The sequence below is a fragment of the Corapipo altera genome, unplaced genomic scaffold, assembly GCF_003945725.1.
Source record: "Corapipo altera isolate COAL_440 unplaced genomic scaffold, ASM394572v1 178, whole genome shotgun sequence".
NCBI lineage: Eukaryota > Metazoa > Chordata > Aves > Passeriformes > Pipridae > Corapipo > Corapipo altera.
In genome coordinates this window covers 385,864-407,760 of record NW_020884983.1, presented here as the reverse complement: position 1 = coordinate 407,760, position 21,897 = coordinate 385,864, and the positions used below count along the sequence as shown (strand labels likewise).

The 21,897-nt window shown below is 48.7% G+C and overlaps 1 protein-coding gene across 2 annotated transcripts in view; it reads right to left on the bottom strand.

The window, feature by feature from the left end:
- PLXNA4 (plexin A4) overlaps positions 1-21,897 on the bottom strand; it is a 450,677-nt gene that overhangs the window by 421,055 nt on the left and 7,725 nt on the right. For both annotated transcript variants that reach the window (XM_027665966.1, XM_027665967.1), the window contains exon 2: positions 1,150-2,412. In XM_027665966.1, coding sequence (XP_027521767.1) covers positions 1,150-2,328 — 1,179 coding nt within the window. In that variant the 5' untranslated portion in view covers positions 2,329-2,412. The remainder of the gene's footprint in view (positions 1-1,149; positions 2,413-21,897) is intronic.

The window sequence follows — 21,897 nt, the reverse complement described above, 5'->3', positions numbered from 1 at the left end:
GGAGAACGAAGTGCAAGGTCAAGCAAGGACTCTGAGGACACTGGTGTAAAGGGGAATCAAGGCAGAGTAAGGCAGGATCAGTCTCCCTGCAATGAAATTCCCACCTGCATTCCTCTTGGTCCATCCTCGTCCTACCAAGGAGCAGCATCAGGAATCCCCTGGTAAGGGGAGCTTGAGCACAAAGGAGAGCTGGAGCAACCCCACATCCCGAGCCCTGCTTGCCTTGAGATTATGGGGCAGGAAAGCACTCTGGAGTTCCTCATATTCCCTTTTCTCAGACTTGAACTTGCCTCTCACTTGAAAGAGCTAATTAAGGCCGGGAATCAAAGCCCGGAGAGGCGGCTCTTCCAGCCCAGCTCAGAGCTGGCCCTAACGCCCATGTCTGTGCCTGCTATCAAAGCCAGCCCCGGGCTGGAGGGGCTGAGACACATTCCTGCCATGACACTCGAGTGAACCGACAGAATAAACCAAGACAATTTCCTCAGACCGTTTGTAGGTCAGCTCGATGAGGCTCTTCCCCAATCCTGCCCTTAAATCTTGCAGTATTTAATCCTTGATCTGCAGCCAGGCCTTAATTTTTCAGAGCAGAGGCGACGCAGAGCTGGCTGGAGACCGGAAGGAGAGGGGCTTTGATGGTTAATGACCTGTGCTCCTCAGCCCTAGAAGAAATGAAGCCCTGGCTTCACAAAGCTCCCTGAATAAATCCTGCTCCAACTCCAGCCCAGGGAAATAAAACTACACCAGTGCACACAGAAACCGGCACAAGCCGTTGACACTCTCTAGGTCCTGTTTTGGTTTAGGTTTGAGCCAAAACTGTGCTTTGGGTCAAAATTATTTCACCCCTATGATTTCCACAGTGAAGTAATTACAACAGGCAATTTCCTCCTGAAGATTTCAAGACCCCTTGGTTTAGCTCATCAGCAAACACAGCACGTTTGTTGATACCTTCATTAGCTTGTCCATGGGCAAACTGAGGTATGAGCTGGTTAAACTGGGTGGTGTGGTGAGCTGGAGGCAGAGCCAGGACTGGGACAAGGCAGTTCCAGTTCCTTGGTCCCTGTTTTAATGGCTGAGAGACTTGGTTATCTGAAGACAAGACCTGTGAGCACACAAGGAGGTAAAGTTTGGGTGCTGAGGGGCTTCACTTACCGCACTGCTACAGGGAATGTCCTTGACTTTGAGCCAGGCCAGATCTAACGTCCCCTCTCCCCTGTAGCAGGACTGCAGTCTGTCCTTGATGCGGTCGTTGATCTTTTTCAGGACAAAGATGCAAAGAGCAGACTCATCCAAGGACTTCATCTTCCTTTTCTGCCCCTTGGAGAAGACTGTGAAGAGGATATCATCCTCAGGGCCAACCTCCAAAGACCTGGCTAAGATGGCTCCAGCCTTAGACAAGTAGGCTGCCTGGAGCAATCTGTATTCCACCCCATTCTTCTCACAGCCAATGGGCACCTCCACATAGGAGTTAAAGGCTGTGTCCTCCTTACAAAGCCGGACCAGCTTGGAGGTATAAACCTGCTCCTTCGTGGTGGAGCCAGGTGGTGAGATCATCTCAGGCTGCAGAGTCAGGAAGTAGACAAAGTTCCCGCTGCTGAAGCCATAAATGTAGTAGATATCGAAGTCAGGGATGATGGTAAAGGTGTCTGAGGGGATCTTGATCATAGAGGCCACAAACTCATCATGAAAGACATATGCAAACATCCCATCAGCCTCGGAGTTCTTGGTGAGCTTCCTGCTGGAAATAGTGGGGAAATACTCCGGTTTCCCATCCACGGCGGTGGCGATGAACAGCTTGTCATCCATGTTGCTGTAAGAAACTATGACTCCAAAAACAGAGCCACTCTCATTCACCCCAGAGAGATAATGCTCCTTCTTGTGGAAGGGCTCCCCGAGCTTGAAGAGGTCATCCAGCCTCAGCAGCTTGCAGATGCCCTGGTACAGACTCCCACAGGCTATCAACCGATTCTCCTTGTAGTCTATGAGGAGCATTTTGTTTATGTTGTTGGTGGGTGTCAAGGGTTCATTGCAGGTTTGGACTATCCTGGGTGGATAACACTTGGGATTGTCATCATCAGGACCAGTCTCGTGGGTCACCAGGACCTTCAGGTCACTGGAGAGTTTGTAGATCCTGTTGACGGCCCCCAAGTAAATGTGCCCAGTTCTTTCGTCCACCACCAAGTGGTTGAAGTTTCCCTCTGCTTGTTCTCCAGTGAAAGTGATGAAGGGCCTCTTTGGATGGAGTGGCTGCTGTCTGGCAAGAGGTGACACTGTGGTGGACAGTAGAAGGTGAGAAACCAGATAAGTCCATTTCCACATGGCCGGTGACATGATTAGAGAGGTTTGTATTCCCAAGGGAACAGGATTAAAAGCGGTAAAATTCTTCAAAACACCAATTCCCCGGCAGATTTTGTCCTACAAGCAAAGCAAAAAGAAAACAAAAGTACATTACTGTGGAGTATTCCTTCATCCTCCCCCCTTCACAACCATGCCATCTTCAGAGCTTATTTAATTGTTAATCCTCTCTTTCTCGACTCTCAGCTCTCTACTTAAAACCAACACAAAGGGAATCCTCCCGAAAGAAAAGATGCTGGTAGAAAGAGCAGAAATCACACAGCAGAGTCATAAATCAGCACCCTTTTCCTCTCCATCACTCACACACATGCCCCATGGTGCAGCACAAATATTCCCTGGAAGCCAGAGAGGTGCAGAAGGCTCATGGTGGGAACATCAACCAGCGTTGCTGTTTGCACTGCCAGTGTCAACCCAACTATGTATTTGCTGTCTGAGACACCAGAGCTGGAGAAGGATTATTATCCTGCTCTTCTGGATGAAGGACTGAAGCCTAGAGAAGGTCAGGGACCTGCCTGCAGGGACAGGTCCAGATGGATGCTGAGCTCTTCTGCAGCTCTTGGAGTTTGCCGGGAAGAAGCCAGCCCTGGTCTGACATTAAAATCCATCCAGGGAGACCTTGGTCCAGAATGGTCCTGTTTGAACAGGATATCTGGGGCTTCCAGATCAAAGCTGCCTCGTGCTGGTCCAGCCTGGAGTACAGACACAGGAGCTGTGGTGTGCCAGCTGTCACAGCCACATCTACGAAGGGCAGGTGGCCAAGCACAGAGCAAGCTGAGCACTGGGTCTCCTCCCTCCCCTGGGTTCTCACCACGAAAACACTCTCCACTCACTTCACAGCCAAGAAAACATCATCCTGAAGACAGGTACAGCTCCCCTGGGAATCTCAGGTGACTGAGGAGAAAGGAGTTACCTACCTATTAGCAGTAATAAAGTCCAAAGGACCGTGAAGTAGGAAAACTAATGACCCAAGGACCAGCCTGGTGATTTTCCAAAGAGAGGCATGAGGGATTCCTTGCACCACTCAGTCTCTTAAAATTTCCCAGGTTTTAATCAGGATGTGAGAGCAGCATGGGGTTCAAACAGCCTCTGTAATTTGTTGAGCACATCACCACACCCCATGGAAACACATCTTCCTGCTCAACACATCCATCTGCTCCCTTTCCCTTCACTTTTTTGCTTCTGCACCAAGACCAGGCTTGGCTTTTAATGGCCCCACAGAACATGTGGGAGATGGAGTCCTACCACCTCAGATGTCACAAGCCAAGCTCCTCAGTGAGTGCTGAGCACACAACTCTTGTCACTGGTGGTCAGGCTGAGGACACAAATTTCTCCTCCCTCCATCCCACTTTAACATTCACATCAGAACTTCACAAAGCTGTCCTTGATCTTAAAAAGAGCACAAGACAAACCCCAGCCCCGCTCCTGCAGGCCAGTGTCCCATCACCTCTGTCACAGAGTGACTTTGCTGAAATCAGGAGTGATGACAGCCAGGCTGGCACAAGTAGGAGGTAAGGAAAAAATCACTGTTTGCAGATCCCAGCAGGGAGGAAGATGTGACACAGGTCTGGATTTGCAGCTTTTTCAAATCTGTGCAGCTCTGCTAATGCCAGCAGGACTGAAAAATTTCCTTCAAGAAATAACAGAGAGAATAAATCCCGCATTCTTTTGACCTGTAGGCTGATTAGATCTGATAGTGGAAAGGGTAAGTCTGGGCTTGTAGAGTAGCCACCACTTTTATGCCACCCCGAATATTTCAAAATTCTCACAGCAGCCAGAATTTCAAAGCTGTCGTATGATCACCTTCACCTCCCACTGCCCTCCCAGCCACAGCAGCCGCAGGCACTGGATGGATGATGGACAAAGGTCATCCCACATTTACTTTAGGCATGTTTACCCTGTTCTGCTCTGCCTTTCTGGTCAAGCAAATATTTAATAAAATCAAGCTTATACTGCAGAGTTTGCAAGACTGCCTTGCAGGCTCTGCAGGGACAGGCAGGCTGGTCACGTAGGCTTTTAATAACCTTTAATATGATAGATGGAGCAGGGGTGGAACGAGCTTCCCCCCACACAACCACTCCTCTATCAAAAGAGCCCCTCCTTGGGAGAGCAGCAGAAGAGGGAGGCTGTCCCTGTTTGAGTCCTGTGTTCAGAAACATCACGTGGTGACCCTGAGCACCAGCCCCTGTCACTTATGAGTTATGATCCATGTTTCTAACACACTGGCATGATCGGGAACTAGACAGATATAGGAAGAAATTATTCTTTTCAAGTACTAAAAAGATAATTTTTTTACCCCAACATTTTGCTATATTTTGCCATATTTTGCTCTGCAGAGTCAGCACAGCTGCAGGGCAGGGAAATGGGAACTACCACAACCCAGAGATTGAAGAGGTAACAAACAGCCCCTCTCTCCAAGAGGAGCCTTCTGCCCGAAGGTCATCACAGCACCAGGACAACAGACCTGCAACAACAGGAGGAAATCTGCCCACTAAAACAAAGAGCCAACACAAAATCAGAAGAGACATGCTACAGACATGAAGTCTTTGAGGCCCAAGTAGGTGAGAATCGTTTTGAGGTGAGACTATCACTCCCAGAGGAAGGCAATGGCGAGGAAAACCTTCTTTGTCCCTTCCAACCCAAACCATTCTGTGATTCCTCCAGGGAAAGACAGCAAATTCGACCTGGAAACCAGAGAGACTCCAGTGAGAAGCTCCAGGAAGGCTGGATGAGGAGTCCCTTTAGTAGCAGACAAGGGCACTTCAAAAATACTGAACCTCACAGAGGAAGATGCTCACCTGAAGAGAAAAGGGTATCAACAGTCTGAGAGCACCAATAGCCACCAAGGACACACAGGAGCCTTTTGGGACAAAGCAGGGAGAGCAGGGCTGTCTTCCCATTTTCCATCAGCCATCTGAGTGGCCCCAGGAGCAGGATTTTCCCTCTGCACATTCCTCTCCCATCTGCTCGTGCTGTTTGCCCTGCACCCTCTGTCCTGGAGCGCCAGTCAGCCCTTGAGCCTCTGAGGGCTATAATTTATAATTTGGCTCAATTAATAAATATCAGCAGAGGTCAGGGGCAAGGAGGCCTGGATGTTTAACTTGCAGAATAGAGCAGGTTTTGTACTACTCCTGAGAGGATGCACTAAGGAGAATTACCCGTGTCTGGATAGCAGGAATCACAGCAGCTGGGGAGACAAGTAGTCCAGTGGCACAGACATACCCAGCCTCTTATGCTGCTCAAATTAGAAGAGAGTAATTATATTCTAAAAACAAAGCATACAAACCAAAGGCCTCAGTCAGCAGGCAGTGGGGTCTGGGCTTGGGTTCTGAACTGGATATTTCCAAAATAAACCCAAACTGCCTTCCCACAATGACCAGGCTCACTGGCCTTTTCCACCAGCGATGCCATGACCCACCATGTAGGGTTCCTGTGTGAGATCAGATCACCCCTCTGCTGTCTGCTACAACAGCCTCTTCACAGCATATTCAAGGTCCCTGGGAAGGTCACAGAGCAAATCCAGCTCTTTGAACGGTGTTCCATCCATGGTCAGAGGAAGGTCTCAGAGGCAGCTCCCACAGAAGATCTCACACCACTTTCTTGCCTGTGGAACTGGAGGCTCAGCTTCATGGCTTGCAAATAACACATTCCCCATAGGATGCCTTGAATTCCCAGAGCTTGGATTAAGAACTGTTTTCCTCCTGAAGGACAGAAAGTTATGATGTTGCCCCACAGTGTGGTTACATTTTCAGTGTTATTGGCCATTCCTAGCAAAGGGTAGAGACCACTGAGTTAGAGGATTCTGCTCAGGGCTCTCCAGGACAAAATCCCAAGACTCCAAAAAATGCAACTCCGTGGTAAATAGGTGGGGCACCTGGACAAGAAAAGTTTGGATGTGAAAAAGCCTAAGAGGATTAAACTTTCCTAACTTCTTTTGGCTCTGGTTATTAGATGGTAAAGTTAGGGAATGATAAATATATCCTCAAAATGCAGCAGGTTTCAAGGGGACAAAGTCAAGAAGGAAGAGCTATGGATGAGGAGGTATGAATAAATCAGGAATAAAGAGGACACAAAGGACTGATCTGTCAAATGAGAGGAAGGGAAGGACTTGGGACAAGTGTACAGGGAAAGAGAGAAATGGGACATTCAGTTTTTGACTGACAATATCACAAAAGCCATGGTCATGTTCCTGTACTAGTGGCTGGAACAAACCCACCCCACTCCAATGACAACTCCTGAAAGGAACGTGTCACTGAGTGAACATGGGAGACAATAGCATCTCCCTATTTCACTCTCACACACACACAACCCTCCTGCCACCAAAGCTGGCAGACAGAGTCACCTCACCAGATGCCCTGCCACGGTGACACGTTGGCAGCAGAGACACTGCAATGTCAGAGGCACGAGGAGTCACACGGGACAGCCTGGATACAAAAAGCCATGGAAGAAATCCCACCCTGGGTCCACCTCCAACCAGGGACTCCAGAGCAAAAACACACGTTAAAACCTAGAACACAAAAAAAAATGCTGAAAAACAGCACTGGGAGGGGAAGGAAACCCACCATGTCGTTCTGTACAGTGGCTCTGGCACAACCCCAGAGTCCCACGGCTGGTGGGATGGACTCAGGGAGTTCTCCACCAGGCAGCACCTGGCTGGAGGAAGCCAAGAGCAGCCAGGACTCAGGGACAATTCCAGTGGCACGGGCTGGGCAGTTAATGAGGCCCAGCACTAATCAGGCAGCACGCTCCTCTGTTTACTTTTGCTGCACTCAGGCACAGCCATTCATTTCCCGGGATGCTGACGAGGCAGACGCCCAGAGCCGGAGCCAGCACAGAGCAATTCAGCACCAAGTGCAGCTACACAATCCTTTTAATCTCATCTAAAGACTTTTTTTCATGGCTTCTTTTAATAAACCCTGATTACCATGGATAGAAGCTTTTCTTTGGGAGCCAACACGCCGAGAAAACTCATACAGAGACATTGTCAACAGCTTCCCCAACAAAGCCCGGCTTCTAACTTGGGCTAAATCCTTTCTAACTTGGCCTAAATCCTTTCTCCCTGAACTTACAACCTGTCCAAGCTGAAGGCAAGTCTCCCTTTGAGGACATCCCACACCAGAGCATCTTTTCTTCAGAGCTTCCCGCAATGAACAGATCCCAGCGGAAGCTGCAGCTTGTCCCAAATAAAGAGATTAATTTCAGGAGTGGTTTGTTTGCAAGGGAATTAAGCTACAGCAGGACAACACAGCCTTCCCTCATCACACAGATTATTCTCCTCAGGCTCTCAGATGCTGCCCATCACCTTGTTACCTGCGTCTGTGCCAGAAGAGTATTAAACAATGGGATTAACACATGCCATGAGTGGGACTTTCTTCCTTTTCTCCTGATTCCCTCATGTGATAAAACTGCATGTAGATGGTTTTCCTTCCTGTATTTCAGACTTGGTTGCCTATCAGCAAAAGCAGGTCAGAGCTGTGCTCCTCTGTGCTTGGAAGGGAGAGCAGAGAGGCTTAGTAATGATTTCTCAGTTCCTCCAGGAATTTGCTACAGAGACTCGAGCGAAGGAACACAAATATTCAGTGTCACAGAAATGAGAATGGAGTTTTGAGGTCATGGAAATAACCTACAAATCCAGAGACCAGAGTTAAACTCTCTTTTGTGGAGCAGACAGGGATGCTGTAGAATCATGGAACATCCTGAGTTGGAAGAGACCCAACCATCCAACGATGACACCCTCCACGACACAGGTAACAGTATTTCCCAGTCTCCTGAAAGCATCCTGAGGATAAATCTATTAAAATTATTCCTTCTCACAGTAAGTGGGCAAATGTAAACCCCCAGACAACCAAACTATTTTAGCAGGAGCACATAAGGTCATTGATTTTAACCAAACCATGCCACAACAGTGCCTAACTTGGTTGATGTACCTTCAGGAATGTGTGTATGAGATCAGATGGATCCAAAGCACTGGAAAAAGTGAAGTATTGCCAAAATCCAGAGTGTCAGGCTGACTTCTGTCTCAAAGTCTCGTTCTTGCCCCCAGCAAAGTCATTGTACAGTCCTGGGACTCAGTTCTCCCCAGCACAAAGCTTTTCTCTGCTGTATTTCTCTGAAGTGCAGCTCTCATGGGGTTGGCAGTGCCAAGTTGGCCAAGAAGTTAAAACAGTGTGGGATATCCCTTTGGCCAGTTTGGGGCAGCTGTCCTGGCTGTATTCACTCCCAACTCCTCGTGCACCTCCAGCCTTCTCCCTGGCAGGGCAGGAGAAGCTGAAAAGTCCTGGAGTTGGTATAAACACAACTTAACAACTAAAATGATCAGTGTGTTTACTAACACGAGTCTCATACCAAATTCCAAACACACCATACCAACACACCATACCAACTACAGGAAGGAAATTCCCTCTATCCCAGCTGAAACCAGGACAGCACTTCACAGTAAGGAGAGCCTGATCAGCTCGAGACACGAAGAGAAACAAACACAGTCACTGGCCCTAAAGGAATGATGAATATTGAAAAGGAAATGAACTGGGTTTCATCCCAGCAGGTCTCCCCAGCTTGTGTGTCAATGACAGCATTTTAGGATTGCCTTTTCCTTCCTCAGAAGCAAAGCTTATGCTCACACATTCCCTTCAAGGCTTTGGGGTCTCTGAAGAGACCCCAAATGAAGTCTTTAAATTTTCCAGGTCTGGTTCAGGCAGGAGTCCTAAAACAGCAGGGAAGGGTCTCCGACCTCAGCTTTCTCTGTGAGTCAACAGGCAGTTGTTTTCTTGCTGGCTGAGGCTGCTCAGCACAGTTTATGTTGCATTGGATGCCAGTGGGTGGATGTTTCCCCCTGCTTGGCAATCTTGGGAAGATCTGTGAGACACAAGTCCTCTCTCTCAGGCTGAAGTCTTGTAATTAGCACTATATAAATCCACAAAGAGCCAAATCTCACAAGACAGAGACTGTAACACAGCTTTCTCTGAAAGCCTGGCAGAGAGAGTAACTCCATATTCAGTCACTTTGTGATCACTGGATATTTGACTTTCCAGATCTACATGAGACACTGGCAAGGATAAAATGTGGGACTTAAAGGGAAAAACAAAACCTTTAGACTTCGATCTACCGGTTGTTGGAGCACCAAGATCTATATTTGGAGGTGAGGAAACCAGTGGCAAAGAAGCCTGGGGAGAATCCCCAGTCTCTGAGATTTCACAACATACTCAAAAGGCAGCTGGAGCAGAGTGGTCTGAAAGACACAGGGCAAAAGCAACAGGATTGGGAAAATCAGAGGTGATACCTAGATCATGGAACCACAGTATGGTTTGGGTTGGAAGGGACCTTAAAGACCATCCTGTCCCAACCCCCTGCCATGGGCAGAGACACCTTTCACTAGACCGGGTTGCTCAACTCCTGGATGGTTATGGGGAATAAGGTTTGGAAATAAAGCTTCAGAGGGATGTAATGCCAGTGGGTTTGCAGCACAGGATCCGGCATTCTGCAATCCAGATGAGCTTCAGTTACCAGTGACCAGGGCTTGCTGGTTCAGAGTAAATGAGAAGTTGTCCCAAATGAAGAGTTCACAACTGGCCAGGTCGAGGTGATTAATGCAGGGCACAGCTATGTCCTCACAGAGAGCCAGGATCCCCAAGAGAAGGACTATCAATCCTGCAACTACACCAAACCTTGCAGTCAGAAACAGGCTGGGCACACAGCAGGAGTAGGAACATAAAGAAAATGCTGTTAACAATACTGTACTGCTGGGAGGGAAGAGTCAGAGGTGTGGTAATTTCTCTTCAGTGATGCAGAGTTTGCAGCAGAGGCAAGAACAGAGTCTCCCTTTGTGCTTTACTCAGCATAAAATTTCCTCCTTTCATTTATGGCAGGTATCCAGCCCCTTTTGGAGCAGCAGCAGCAGCCACTAGCTATGGATGGGGCCAGGGAAAAGATCTGACACAGCAAATTCTTCGTCTTCAGCTTCTCATATGAGCGGCTAAAGAGAGCAGAGGAGCGAGTCCCATAAAACAGGGATGGCTGGACCATCTCAAATCCCAGCCAGCTCTCCAGTCCAACACACACATCACCACCAGTGGGAAGGAGCAGTGCTGAACCGGCATTTGCTCTCCCAAACCTAAAAGAAAGATGCAGTTTACTGCAATCATTAGCAATATTTTTACAGTGGCATCTGTACTGGAGATTAAGGAGAAAAAAATATTAGACACCTCCTTGTTTTATTTTCTCTTTGCACTTCCTGACTCTGACCAAACTCCTAAATGCTTCTGAGGGAGGGTTTAGGCACCCATGAACCTCCTGGGCAGACATGTTATTTTATCACTCTGCCTTCTATGTAACAGCTATTCCAGCAACTGGTCTCTGTCTTTCAGCCCTCAAGAGGTCAGATGAGGTCAGATGAATCTTCTTCCATGTTTCTGTAACACCCAGGGCAAGTAGGTCCCAATTTGGTAGTTCCAAACTTGCACATGTCAGCTGAAGTAAACTACTTCTGCTGTCTCCAGGGGCTTGGAAAGAGATCTTGAAGAGGTGTCAGAAAGCTGACTAGTCCGTACTTCTGCCCCAAAGCTCCCCCTCCCAAATTCCAGGCATCTTCTGCAGATATGAGATTGCTACAGAGCACAATCTCTTCTCTACAAACAAAACAATACAGCACCAAATAGGTATTTTTTGAACAATATTAATCTACTGCATGCTTTTCTTGGCTTTCCCTTCCAAAGATAATAAAAACTGCATTACAATTGTTTATAATTTTTAACCATTCTGACATAACAATGCTTTTTGTGAAGTTCCAAATGAAGCAGGGCTCAGAGCAGCTGCTGTGCTCAGAGCAAGACTCTCCCTGAGAAGAAACTACCAAGATCAGACCAAACAAGAGATGCCCTCTTCAGAGACTCCCCCTCAGAGTATTTTGGTTAAAAGCTTCTGTCTCCACTTGAGTTGGATTTTTTCAGCAGGCTGAAGGGCAGCTGAGCTGCCCCCAGATCCAAAAGACAGAGGCAGGGACAGGGCTCTGATGGAGAGCCCCCTGTTTGCCCAGGCAGGGATATCCAGCTGAGACACAATTTCCAGCCCAGCAGCAGCGCTGGGGATGGACTCTCCTCCCTGTGCTGAGCTGTGATGAGGCAGTGTGGGCACAGCCCTGATAAGCAGCAGCTTTGTGAAGGTTTCAAGGGGAAAAAAAATAAAATAAAAAGCACTCTGACGTCCATCCCACCACAGTCCCCTGATGTCCCTTTTTACAGATGACACAGGACGACCACAACAGGCACTTTCAGCAGAAAATCAGCAGCAAAACTCAACCCCCACCCCGTTCCAAAAATAAATACCTGGATAAACTATTACTAAGCTGCTGTAATTTTCTCCAGCAAAATCCAACCCCCCCATTAAAAAATAAATACTTGAATAAACTAATACTAAGTTGCTGTTAATTTTCTCTTCCAGTGACTTTGTCACAGCAAGGCAGGACAAGCCCAGCTTCTGCCAACACACACAAAGGCCAATGGGAAGTTATTCTTAGAGCCCTGCCCGGCTGTTGCTGCAGGATAACTAATTCCAAATCATGCTGGAGAGTCTCAAGATACTGCTGAGCTGGACAGGCCACCTATGGCCAGGATCAGAGACAGGCAGGAGACAGAGCAGTGCTCACATGGGTAAAAAAGATTAATCACATGCTATGTTTGTTAACAAGCAGATTAGAATAGAGAGCTGCTGTATACACACACACACACACAGGCTGTATTTGCAGGGAGGTACACAAACCCATCCTGTACAGAATGCAGACACATTTATTTTTGCACAAAATTATGTAATTCCAGTGCAGGGCACTGTGTGCATGCATAATTCCAGCCAGCATTAGCAGCAACACCTAGAGCTCAGGTTGGCTGACATGTTCTGTGCCAAGGCTCAGTTTTAAGGTCCCAATTACTTTGACAGACCTGAACCACTCAGGGGACCTTTTCCTGAGCTCAGTGTCTGCCTGGGGCTGACATGGCCGTGGAAAGCTGCATTCACAATTACTTGGCCAATGCTGAGAACTAAATTAGGAGAAAAGTTTTAGCAAGTTACTGATTTTAATTTTTTTTTTATATTTGACCTCAGTTGTATTCTTTCCACTGCCTTGCTGGAAAGCTGCCATGCTTTGGAGCAGGTAGTAAAAATTGGGAGGGTACTTCCCTTCTGGGCATGATAAAAGTCTGTCTGAATTTCACCAAGTTACAGCATCTAATAACACATATATTGCAAGGAAAGATTTTGCCTTTTCCAGTGGTCCTAGGATGGATCAGACAGCACTTGGGCTACTAACACAGTAGGACATGCTCCTCATGAGCAACCTGGTCCAGTGGAAGGTGTTCAGCCCATGGAAGGGGATTGGAACAAGATGATTTTATGATCCCTTGGCTACCAGCTCAATCCCAAGATTCCCACAGCAGAGTCTCAGTCCTCTGGTTCCTTTCAGTAAGTTAATTGTGGTGCTCAATATATAATTTATCACACAGTTATATGAGATATAATACATAATATAATATATAATGTGTTATAGATCACATATTATATGTAATATATAAAATATAGCATGCAGTATAGAGTATATAACAGCCCAAGCTGGGTACCTCCAGGATCAGGAGCAGCAGCCCTTATTTACAGATTATTCCCATATATGTTAAATCCACATGGATGCCCTGGGAGCATGGGGTGGCACAGAGCCTGATGACATTAGGCTGTTGTTACTTTGCCTTCCCACCACAGCTCACACCAGCACATCACACCTTGTCCCCAAAGGGTCTTTCCAGCTTCCCCCAGTAAAATAACACATTGCTGCTTGCAAGGGCAACCAGGAGCTCTTATCAAGGTGTCCATCCCAAGAGCACAGCCCCACCTCCAGAATTTTCAGTGTAGGAACACCTCAGGGAGGCAGAGGTCCAGCAGGATGAAGAGGAAGTGTCAGAGGCCAGGCTGGACAGGGATTGGAGCAACCTGGGAAAGTGGAAGTTGTTCCTGCCCACGGCAAGGGGTAGGGACTGGGTGAGCTTTGAGGTCCCTTCAACCCAAACCAGTCAATGATTCTCTGACTTGGCCAAGGTCACACAGAGCCAGCAAGACAAACACAGAGCTACAGCTCATGCTGTAATTCCAAGCTCACTGCCACAGCAACAACTATTTTGCAGCACCAGGGGAACCTCCTTTGTCGCTGATTTTCTCTATTATCATCTCGTCTGGTGCATGTTTGAGGAACACACATCCTAATGTCTCCAGAGTGACAGATACCCATCAGTCTCAAACCCATCCACTGCACCAGCACTTTGCCAGCATCAGCAGAATTAGTGGCATTACACACTGGAGTGTCGTTGTTGGAACTGCTTTAAATAGTTCTCTGGTCACCATGTTCAGCTGGGAGTGTGCCTGGATGCACCCGGGCTGTCCTGAAATGATAGGGCACAGACTCCTGCTGCTGGCACCCAGCCTGTGGGGCTGGGAGAGGGAGGGAGGAGGTGTCTGACCAGGCCACTCTGCTGCTAAAGCTTTCTGCAATTTATCCCTGTGCTTCCAACCTCGAGAGGAGACACTGCCAGGCTGCCATCAAGCAGTGGCACTATGTTGGCAGCTTGCTGCTGCTGCTCCAAAACACCCATATAAAAGGTAAAATCTCCCCTTTTCCTTCCATAAATATCTTCCCTGGGCCACTCAGACAGGATGGAAGCTGCAGGTGCCCTGCACTTCACAGATCTGACCCTTCGTTTGCACAAATCATGCCTAGTGCTAACAACAACCCAACAAATCACCCTAGAGCAGCCACAAGGAGGGTGATGCAATTGTTTTAGCTGTTTGCACAGCCTCGTAATTGCAGATCCATCACCACAAAGCATTAGCTGTGTTAGGATAGGTGTTCCACAGAAAGCCCAGCACCAGAAAGGGGCACATGAGCCCATCAGTCTGCAAAAGACAGTTTATGGGTTAGTAACAACCAGGGGGTTCAGACCTTGGTTGTGCTACCCAGAAGAAAGTTACTTGTTTGCTTGGTCAGCTGCAAGCAAAACTTTAATTTCATCCAGATCCCAACACCATCTGCTTTGTTCATCTCTGCTCACACAGGCTAAAGGCACCTGTGGCTGAGACAAGGGGTGTTTTCAGTGCGGGGGGCGTGGAAAGGTCATCTCTGTTCATAAAATCCTGCTCATAAGAAATGGAGGCCTTGATAACACACACGTTTTAAGACCTGAAGAAACACTATAAAGCAGCTGCTCAGGTGTTGAAAGAGTAAGACCCACAGAGGACTGGATCCATGTGCAATCCAGCCCCTCAAGCCACACTGCAGAGGGCAAGCCTGCCCTCCTGCTCCCACTCATCCCTCTCTCCAAAACAGGACTTGTTACACTCTTCCCTCACCCCACAGAACCCCACAGCTGCACTTTGAGTGTCACACAAGTCTCAAATGCTGTAAAAAGTTGTAGACCTGTGCCCATGCACCTCTGCCCTCGGGGATGCAGTCACAGCTGTTCCCACACAATGTAGGATCATCCTCCCTGTTCATGGAAAGCATCATCTGTGCTCCAGCCCCCAGGGGTAAAGGGCTGGAGGACACAGTGCCTTATCTTGGCTCCTGCATGACCTGAACACACAGCTTGGGGCCAGCTGGGCAGGTTTGGGTGGCTGCAGTTGGATTTTAATGACATGAGGCATCCACTCAGACGTGAGGCTGGGCTGAAATTTGCCCTTCATTCGAGTTAGAACCTGTAACTCTTTTGTTTTGACTAGAGGAGAAAAGGCAGATGGGAAGAGGGAGGGAAATGAAGTGTGGGTTGTTGGTGGTGGCATCAGGGTGAATGCCACATTGGTCTGTACCTGGTGCTCTTGGGCTTTTCAGGGCAGAGCTGGGGAGTACATCCAGGGGCCACTTCTGGGCTTATCTACTTATTTTAGCTTAGTAAAACAAAAACATAGTGATAAACAGAAAAAAAGGACTTCTCCTAAAAGCAGGACTTTTGGCAAGGGCATGGAGTGATAGGACAAGGGGGAATGGCTTTAAATTGAAGAGAGCAGGTTTAGATCAGATGTTAGGAAGGAATTCTTCCCTGTGAGGGTGGGGAGGCCCTGCCACAGGTTGCCCAGAGAAGCTGTGGCTGCCCCTGGATCCCTGGAAGTGTCCAAGGCCAGGTTGGATGGGGATTAGAGCAACGTGGGATAATGGAACATGTCCCTGCCCATGGCAGGGGGTTGGAACCAGATGATCTTTAAGGTCCCTTCTAACCCAAACCATTCTCTGAAAAATCAACAAGTCCACGTAGCGACTCCCTTGGCCAGACTTCCTGTGTCAGTGTCAGCAAACCACACTGCAGCAAATCCATGGTCATGGCTCACCACCCCGGGCACACCAAACCCTGCCCTGTCCTCTGTGTGTCTGCAGTGACTAGGAAATCCCCAGCAGCTGCCTGCAGGAGGGAGCCCACAGCCCACAGCTGTGCTCCTGCCAGACACCCAGCGCTGAGATAAAAAAAAAACCCGCAGCGGTAAACACAGGTGTAAAATTGCAATTCAATGGGTTATTAATAACAAGACATTTCTCCTCTGTGGCCATCTGCATCCCATACACCCCCACTAATCCGGCACTTTCCTCTCCCAGTTATAACGCTCTCTCAGCCTCTCATAATTCCCTTTTTTCCTCTGCCTTCAAGCCATGCAGGAAGGTAACGCTCAACAGGCGGTTTCCCCACGACAGCCCGTGCAGACAGACATTGTGCCAAGCACCACGAACTCAGAGCAGAGGTTTTTTCTACCAAGGTGCCAGAAATAATACAAATAAACTCTTCTTCTCTCCCTGGCTTTATATCTGCAGCTCCCACACATCACTACCAGCAGGGCTTTAAGACTAAAACAGGCTGGGGCCTACGTGGCCTGAATTTATTCTGGAAATTTATCTCTTCTTGCTGAAAGCTCTGTGTTTGCTTGATCTTCCTGCCTTCCAAGTCCTAGAAGTGCCACATGTTGCACAGCTGGATTCCTGACAAAGAAAGAAAACAGGAGGGAAGAGAGAAGAGATATTATATATATATATTTATATATATATATACATGAATGCAATGGCCGAGGGTTTCAAAAGTCGCCTGTGAACTTCAACAAAGTAGCTTCAACTATCTCCAAGGGACCCATGAGCAGGAAGAACAGAGCTCTTGAGCTTCCAAAAATCTGCTCTCCACAGGTAGAAGAGGAAGGAAAAGGAAATGGGGCTCCAAAGGACTTGCTGCTCTGAAGGCGCTCAAGGCCAGCTCTTGCAGGAAAGGATTTGCAGCAAAAGCCATATCAGGGAAGGCTGGAGATAAGACAGCCAGGAGGAAGAAGGACAGATCTGTGTGGCAGTAAGGAAAATAATGAGGATTTTTAATTCTCAAACTTACTGGGGTGTGACTACTAAAATAGAAATATGTTTGCCCAGCTCCAGGAGAATTTGTAGCAGGGGAATATCCCTGAGCTCCAGTATAGCTCATGGACCCCCACAGACATGGGCAGCAACATCCACTTCCAGTGTGACAAGTCAAATATAAAGCACAGAGAGCCAAAGGGAAGAAAGTCTGTTCATCTTGAGCAGCATTAAAAAAAAAAAAAAAATCACAGCAAAGGAGAAAATGAAGAAAATGCTATTTCCTTTGAAATGGAGTATTGCACTCTGCAACAGGAGGGAGAAAAAAAAAATCAAACCCAAAGTGAACTAGAGATTCAGTTCATAAACACAAGAGAAGGTCAGCTTCCTCCTCACCAATAACTCAGTCCCACAGGAATCCAGCTTGGTATTTGATATAGGGCAGATATTTGATTCCTTCCTCTGCATGGGGAGGCTGACACACACATCCTCCATCCTCCATCCACCTTCCCCACCATGTCCCAGCCCTGCCACAGGCCACCTCAGGTCCCTGCTGCCAACCACCCTGCTCCAGCAGCAGCATAAACCAGTGTAAAATCCTCTCCCTCCTAATGCTGGGCTGAGGAAGAGATTATTTTTCTCTGTGTTTGAGAACAGGCAGTTGCTGTAAAACCTTCTGCCTCAGCCCAGCAACAGCGAGACCTTGGGAGAGGCTAATTATGGGTGGTGAAATAAGTCACCCACTGGCAGAGAGCAGTGGAGAAGAGACAGGAGAGCACTAACCTGCATCAGGAGACCTTTTTGCTTATTATAAAATAAAGCTGATTCTGCTGCCTGTGTTACCAGGGAAGAAGAAGCAAAACAGGAGAGGAGACAACCCCCAAGTGAAACCAAGAGGCAAATCACCGAGAGAAAAGCCTTCAAGCATCGCACTGTAACTTTTACATAACCTCATGCAGGTATGGAAAAGCATCAAAATTATTCTCCACACACAAAAACACCTGGAAAAGAGGGGAAGCAGAGCAGGAAAGGAGCCTGTGTGGCCAGCAAGGCTGTTAACCGGGGGGAAATATGGACCAAAGCATCCTGTGCATCGACCAGCGGGAGCCACGGAGACGTCTGCGTGAGCAGGAGCCTGTGCACAGCCAAGGACTGGGAAAGCAGATTGTCACGGAGTTACAATCTGCTTGGGATGTCCTCCAGGCTCGTGGCACCTTGTGCTGCCCCACTTGAGTGCTCCTGGCCCAGCTCCAGCCGAGCCACTCGGAGGGATGAGAAGCAGTGCACAACCTTCATCCCCCGCCCTTGACAGCCCCCCAGAGACCCCTTTGCCATCAGCAGAGCCTGGACCAGCACCTTCTGAAAAGAATTAAAGGAGCCAAGCTCAGTGGAGCCACATTCCCAGACACAAAGGTTTGTCCAAGATTGCTCTATTTATTCCCAGTTCTGCGGCAGAGCAAAACCTCAAACTCTTTCCTTTCTTCCCTCTCCTCCCTACAGGCTGGAAAACATCCCTCTCCCACCAGCGTCTGACCAAGGAATGCTGGAGGAAAAAGGAGAACTGGGCTTGTCCTAAATCCCTCCTAACTCTGGCTTAGTGTGGAAAGGCTGCTCTTCCTTCTCCAGAAATCTGGACCTGCAAAACCTTTCCTGAACTGTGAGGGGAAACTTGGCAGCGATCTGTGAAAAGTGCAGGGTGAACAGATTGGCATTTTCTAACCATGTGTAGTTTGCATTTGTGTGTAGCAATGTGCATATAAATGTGTATTTTTATGTATATGTATAAAACATACACACACACATATATATATATGGATGCACGTAGTTGTATTTAAGGAAAAAGAGACCACAACTTCCACTATGAGACAACGAGAGAGCTGGAAACGTGCAGGCACCAGGATGCAACTCAAATCTCTTGCTTACACTGCAGGACAATCAAGACTTCTTCTCTGAAACGAATGCAAAAAAGGGCTCAAACAGCTGGAAAAAGGGTGATGCATGTGAGAAACTGCCTTTTTTTTTTTTGTGGCTCATGCACTGTAGAGAGTGTGTGTGTGTGTGTGTGTGTGTGTGATGAGTCAAAGTCTGAGGGCCGCCTTGTGTCAGCCATTGACTGTGCCAATGACAGCAGTTCCCGACAGCCTTTAATAACACCACTCACAAAATCCAGAGCAGGGGGAGGAAGATAAGGGGGGAGCAAAATGCTTCCCTTGCAGGCTGGTGCACAAACCATCCCCTCTCTTTGCCAAAATGTGTTACAGGCACCCGTTGATGGCTCCGTAATTGCAGCCCACGCTACAATGTGTTGTTCTAAGAGGCAACGGAGAGCACAGCCGGGAGAGGAACTTTGGGAACACGGGAGTAAAGGGGGGATCCCGTGTCCAGGAGGATGTGGGGATGTGCTGGGGTCAGGTAGGGGTGGAGCAGGTGGTGATTTGGGGGGCTCATCCCAGTGCAGCACCTCCCCATGTTCACACAGCAAACACCCAGGTTTGTACTGGGAAGCAACCAGGAGACAAGAAGTCATCTCTGCTTCCAGGAAGAATAGATAAAACAGAGAGAAATATGAACAGGACACCTGTGGAATACACAAATCTTGCTGCCCACCTGTGCCTTCGTTCCCTTGTATGAAGAAGGGAAATAAATCCCTACCAGGTCTCATGGATGCTGGAATGTTCCTGGAAGGCTGGAAGGCTTGTGAAGATGCTAAAAATCCTCAGCTTAGTCCAGATTTGGAAAGCTTTGGGAAGAGCTTCGGAACGCATCATGTTCTGATTATTTACTTCTCCAAGCTAAGGAGAGACCCACTTCACACACCACCTCCTGGAGAGGCGGAAAAATCAGGCATGTAAAATAAGAAGGAAATGGGAATCGACTTGATAGCTCCTTCCCCTTCCTAATGGGTAATACTTAACTAATTAGACCTGCTTGCCATCTCCTTTCCTTGCTTTCTCTGAGACATTATGCAGAGAGGAATTTGTCCTAAAAGTTGTTGCTTTCATTCGAAGGTGTCCCCTTGAGCTCTTTACCTTGCTGAGGCAGGCAAGGGCAGCAACTCCATCATAAAGGAGGAAAAAAATCCCTCCTGAATGGCTCTGAGAGGTGGTTTAAGCATCCAGCTCCTACAACACATGGCTCACCTCTCTCACCTCCCTTCTCCATCCCTGACCCAGGCAGAGGGAGCAGCTCCAAGGGTGCCTCGTTCCTCCTGTCCTTTCTTGGTCAAGGGGAGCAGCTCCTGCTCTCTGGGAGCCACCATGGAGGCCAGGAAGGGAAAGCCAGAGGCTGCAAAGGTGCTCTGAGTCCAGTGGTCAAAATGAGTCTTCCCTCAGCAGGCTTTTGGAGAGAAACCTGGGACTGAATGGTCCCACAGCTGGTGGGATCCAAGGGGACTCCCCCAGTCAGTCCCAAGTCCATATCACCACTTGGATGACTTCTCTCCAAATGCACATACCCAAGCAGCTGCAGCTGCAGCTCGGGGTGGAGAAAAAGAGGTGATAGAAGCAAAACACAACCCCTCCAGACCCACATCAGCATGAGTGACCCTGCCAAAACACAGCCAGCTTTCCTTTCCCACAGTCAGCTTCCCTCTTTTAGGAGAGGAGTAGGGGTTGGCACATGCAGGACATGCAGGGGCATCTCCCACTCCAGCAGGATTCTCCTGGACATCAATACAACAGAGGCAGCCTGGATGTGACCCCACACTAACAACAGCTCTTGCAGGATGGGTTGCAGGACTCTTGGGCACAGTGAGGGGTCAGCATTCACCCCCAGACTCCTACACTGGACCCTCATCCTTCCCTCCACCTCCAACCTGCACTTCCCAGGAAGGCACCCCCATCCCCCACATCCCTGTTCTTGCACCTCAGATGTTTTTTCTCTTCCCCACAGGGAGCTCAGCTTCCAAGAAGGAAAATACAAAGCCCAAAGGGATTGACTTCAAGCAATGAAGCAGGCTCTGCAAAGGAAGGTGTTTTATTCCTGCCAGAGGGAGTGCTTTAAAGAGCCTCCTTTTGTTTCCTCAAAGACTGGGGAAGGTGGAGACCTGGAGGAATTCAGGGAACTTCAACGGCCACGCTCTGCAAGCCACAGCAGAGATTCCCCCATGCCCAAGACTTTCCATACCCAGCATCCTGCACTGGTCCAGCCATTCCTGCATCCCTCCCCACCCTGCCCCCCAGGAGAGCATCTGCAAGGACTGCAGGGAGAGCCCAGCCCTGCACCTGCAGCACCTGTGAGGAGGAGCTGAGCCATCCCCTGCAGCTGCACCAACCAGCCCTGAAACTTCACCTCCCAGGTTTTAATTCTGCATCAAGAAAATGTGTTGTTTTCCTTCTTGTTTTTTTTCCCTTTTCCTTTTTTTTTCTTTTTCTCCCCACTAGGCGATTTCAAGGGAGCCAGGAGAGGGAAGAAGAAAGAACTGCACAGCTAATCCCTGCTGCAGGCAAAGCCAAGCCCTCCCCTGCCCCAGACAAAGAGGGAAAGCAGTTCCATTCCTCCCAGTGGCTCTGGACATCCCTCCATCCTCCCAGCCTTTTGTCCCCACCGAGCCACCCCTCTGCAGTGGCTGCAGCATCCTCAGGGCTGCCAGGGTGTGAAGGACAGCAGGAAGGAGGGAGGTTTCCTTGCAGAGCCACCTCTGCAGCACTTCCAGCTTTGAGGGCAAGCCGTGAACCTGGTGGCTCCAGGCAGGGGACCCAGGAGTCTGGCTTTGCATCCCTCCTGCACTGCCAGCTGTGCATTCCAAAACCAACTGATGTGTCCTCTATAAATCAGGTCCACTCAGGACCCTCTGCTGCAGCTCCCAGACAGAGCATTGCTCAGCACCCAGCCTACAGAACATACCCTCTCCATCCATAGGGAGCAACAGCCCCAAAGCAGGATTTATCTCACACATGGCAGTTGGAAAGTGATGGTGAGGGCAGGCAGGGCGATATTCTGAGCATCACTTGGCCCTGTTTGACATCTTGCAGGCATCCCTGGGGGGATGCCCAGCTCCAGGGGAGCTCAGGCAGAGCAGGACCCGGGCACAGGGAGCACTGGAGGAGCTTCCCTGGCTCCCAGCGCAGAGGGACGGATTTGCAGAAAGGGAAGAGGGAGAGGGAGGAACTTCAGCAAACAACGAGGAGCAGCACAGGCAGAGATAAGAGAAGGTATTTACCAGGAAATCACTACAAGGTCCTGTGAATACAGTATTTGTG